The sequence below is a fragment of the Manihot esculenta genome, chromosome 12, assembly GCF_001659605.2.
Source record: "Manihot esculenta cultivar AM560-2 chromosome 12, M.esculenta_v8, whole genome shotgun sequence".
Classification (NCBI taxonomy): Eukaryota; Viridiplantae; Streptophyta; class Magnoliopsida; order Malpighiales; family Euphorbiaceae; genus Manihot; species Manihot esculenta.
The window spans coordinates 32,132,702-32,136,297 of NC_035172.2; the positions used below are offsets into that span (position 1 = coordinate 32,132,702).

The 3,596-nt window shown below is 37.4% G+C and overlaps 1 protein-coding gene across 1 annotated transcript; it reads right to left on the reverse strand.

Moving 5' to 3' along the window:
* Positions 1 to 269: 269 nt before the first annotated feature.
* LOC110607854 (probable xyloglucan endotransglucosylase/hydrolase protein 6) lies at positions 270 to 2,224 on the reverse strand. The gene is made up of 4 exons (XM_021747018.2): positions 1,629 to 2,224; positions 1,449 to 1,549; positions 1,165 to 1,361; positions 270 to 934 (listed from the first exon to the last, which is right to left on the reverse strand). Exons 1-4 carry the CDS (start codon positions 1,804 to 1,806, stop codon positions 544 to 546), a joined length of 867 nt encoding a protein of 288 aa, XP_021602710.1. The 5' UTR covers positions 1,807 to 2,224; the 3' UTR covers positions 270 to 543.
* Between the last annotated feature and the right edge of the window lie 1,372 nt (positions 2,225 to 3,596).

Genomic DNA, 3,596 nt, shown 5'->3' on the forward strand with positions numbered 1-3,596 from the left:
GCGACAAGTACTCAGGGACCCATCTGAATCACATTCTTGGAGTTGAACAGAGAGGAAGGAGGGAGACCCTAGCTAGATGGTTAACAATTCAACTTAATAATATATGTACTCTCGCTTTTAGCAATTCTCTTTGACTTAATAGCATCACATTGTGTATATGGACAATCTAGATTTATTAGGCCAACCATTTTCTTTGGTTCAATGTATTCAATTTGAAGTACCCATAAGATTTTTTTGAGCTTCACATTAGAAAATTGATATAAAACCCATTTCAATAATCATGAATAAGCTTTTATTGGTATAGAATATTGTGCACCAGATGGATACACGTAAGTTACAACTATATATATCTTTGTCCACTTTGAAACCCTTGCAGCTGTTGGCCCCACAAACATAAGAACCCAAAAGACTTATTCGCCTCCCCAATAATTTGCATGGCTAATAATCTACGTAAAGATATACATGGGAGATTCAAGTATATGACATATCAATTTTTATGTACGAAATTGCTTCATGGGTTGTGCTTGTTTGCTTGCAACTTCTTTAGATTCCGGCCCTGCACTCCGCCGGGGCAACTGGGTATCGAGACTTGTCGGTACAGTAATCATAGATCATGTGGTTCATACGAACCCACCTGTATTTTCTAGCTTCTAATGCATTGAGGGATTGGTAAGTGGCACTTTCCCACCAGTTCCTGGGGTTTGAGGCACAATTTGCTGGTCCTGGTACTGGACATCCTTCGATGTCAAAGTCCTTGTAGTAAGCAAAGAAAGGTGCTTTGCTCCAATTAATTTTTTCCAGGCCACCTCTTGTTGCCCAATTATCTGCTTCCCATAATGTTGAGTACACGCCCATCGGCTGGAACTTGGGATATGGGATTCCTTTGGCTTCATTATTCTTGTAGACCCTTATTGGCACGTCATCTACATAAAACCTGCAACCCCACCACCAATAACATCATTAAGATCTGCTAATAACATCTTTACAACTAATACCGATCAATCTAAATAAGTGTAGCCTCCCAATTAATGGATATTGACCTTATGAGAGGAAACTCCATTAGTTAATTAATTACATGGTGTACAAACCACAACAGATGCCCTCTTATTAATTAAGCTCTCGTTGATTGATGATGGGTGATATTTATTCTGCAAATTAACTTACACAATATGCTGATGGTTCCAGAGGATACTGTACAAGTGGAAGTCGGCAGAAGGGTCAAACCACAAATTTACTCTTTGTTCTCTGTCACCTTTCCCATGAGCATAGATGTTTGTTTGTACTGTGTATGGCTGCCCTGTCCTGTTTCCCAGGAACTCAAAGTCCAGTTCGTCTCGTACATTGTCGGTGTCTGAATTCATCTGTAACAAAGTTCAAGAAAAAAAAAAGGAGTCATCATCATCATCACCTTCTTCTTCTTCTTCTCTTTCCATTAATTAAAAACGTACATAGAAGGCAGTGACAGTTCCTGCAGAGTCTCCAGGGATGAGTTTGATCCTCATGCTAACACGGCCAAACAAGTATCTCATTTTGGAAGTAAACCCACATCCTGAAATGTAACAAATGTTAGATTACAGCAATAATCATAATAATCTAATTGATTAATTAGTTAAGAATTAAAATTTAACCTGAGTTTTGGTCTAGAATGAGTTGGATAGCTCTCCCTCCATCAATTTGCTTGATATGGGACTCAGACCAAGTGACTTTAAAATCCTGAAGAAAAGTTGCAGGTCTGGCAGAGAGAGGGAGAGAAAATGCAAGAAAAGAAAAGAAAAACAAGAAGAAAGTAGCATTTGGCAAGCCCATGGTTTTCTCTACGTATTAAAAAAAAAGGGAAAAGATTAAGAGTATGGTTTAAAGAGAGTAATGGAGTGAAGTGTATATATAGGTGGAGGATTAAGGGGAATGATGGTGACTGCTAAATGCAAAAGGAAAGCAACAATAAGCGTTTTGCTTTCAAGTCCAGCTAATGGCAAGCCGTCGTCAGGCCCTACTCAACCGTGAAAGTTATCTTGCATCAAGCTCAGTTATTATTCTCTTCTAGCCTCAGAATTTTCTTCATCTATCTATAGATCATGAGTAGAAGTGGCTCTTTGCAATAGTGGATCTAATTAACTATTTTTGTGTAGATGCAACTAAAGCTTGGAGCTGCCCTGCTCTGATCTTTCATATAAATGGAGTAGCAGTAACCTCTTGATCAATGATTGATGAGAATCAATCCAGTTTGGTTGAGCTTCAATTCGTCTAGCTAATTATTGGCAAGCTTTGAAAAGGATGTTGTACTATTAACTTGTCCAAAATTTGACATATTTTACTACGATTCTTCAATCATTTTATTTGAGAAAAATCACGATTTATATATAAATACGAATATAAATATTGATTTAAATAAATTTTAACCCACTTAATTTAAAATAAATAATTCAAATTATTTAATAATTTTAACCCGCTCTACCTTGAGACCACCCCTTTTATTAAGAAATTCACCGGTAAATACTGCCATATTATGATTTATCAACAGGTCACTATTCATTCTACCCTGCATATTTCCATAGACAACCGAGAGATTGTGACCGGCGTCTGACGGCCACTTCCATTCGGGACCCACTTTTATGTGGGCCATTTCGCCTAGTTTGGACGTTTTAGGCCCATCGCTTCAACTTCTCTTGTAGCAATTAACTTCAAAGCTACAACTCCTTTCTTGTGCACGCTAATCTTATCTTATAATTCTTATCTTAGTCACATGGACCCACTACACTACACGTGGCTGCATCATCCACCAATCAAAGTGAGCATTAAGTTTTTTTTTTTAAAAGCAAAAGTACGGATTGTATTAATAAAATTTCATCAAGTAAAGAGAGATGTGCTAAACAGAGAAATGATTATGCGTAATAGATTCTTTAGCCAAAATATGAGCAGTTAGAGTAGAATTACGACAAACCATCTAACAAAAATATCTGTTATAGAGTCTAACAAAAATTTACAATCATTCAAAATCAAACATCTGCATAAGATAATTTGGCAAAAATACTCATCAAGTGTCTGTCTAAATCCCTACATAATATAATTTGACAAAAATGCTCCTCATTCTCTCTCATCTCTCAAGTATAAATCATTAAAGTCTATCGAACAAAACCACGGAAGAGAGCTTCTACAAGATAAAAATCGAATAAGGTTCCAAGACTGACGTCGTCGTTGTGATTCCGGAAACCCATAATAACTAGTAAACCTCCATTGAATATTACCTTTCAAAACAACCGAATCAATAAAATTTGAAAAAAAGCTGTAATACCCGGCTAGACTCCGGTATCGGAATTCCTACCGTTCGGTGAAATCTCGAATGTCGGAAACCTCTAGAAGGGTAAAATCATGTTTTTGTAAAATGTTTTAAAGTATTTTATGATTTTAAGTAAGAAAGAAACTAAGTTTTGAATGATAAAGACCAAGGAGACATTTCCAGGTTCGGCCGCCGAACGTGGGATGGTTTAGGGGGGCATGTTAGGCTTCCGAAAGTTTCAAAGGTTCGGCCGCCGAACCTCATGTTCGGCTGCCGAACTTGCATGATTTTTGGAGGCACCTTAGGCTGCCGAAAGGTG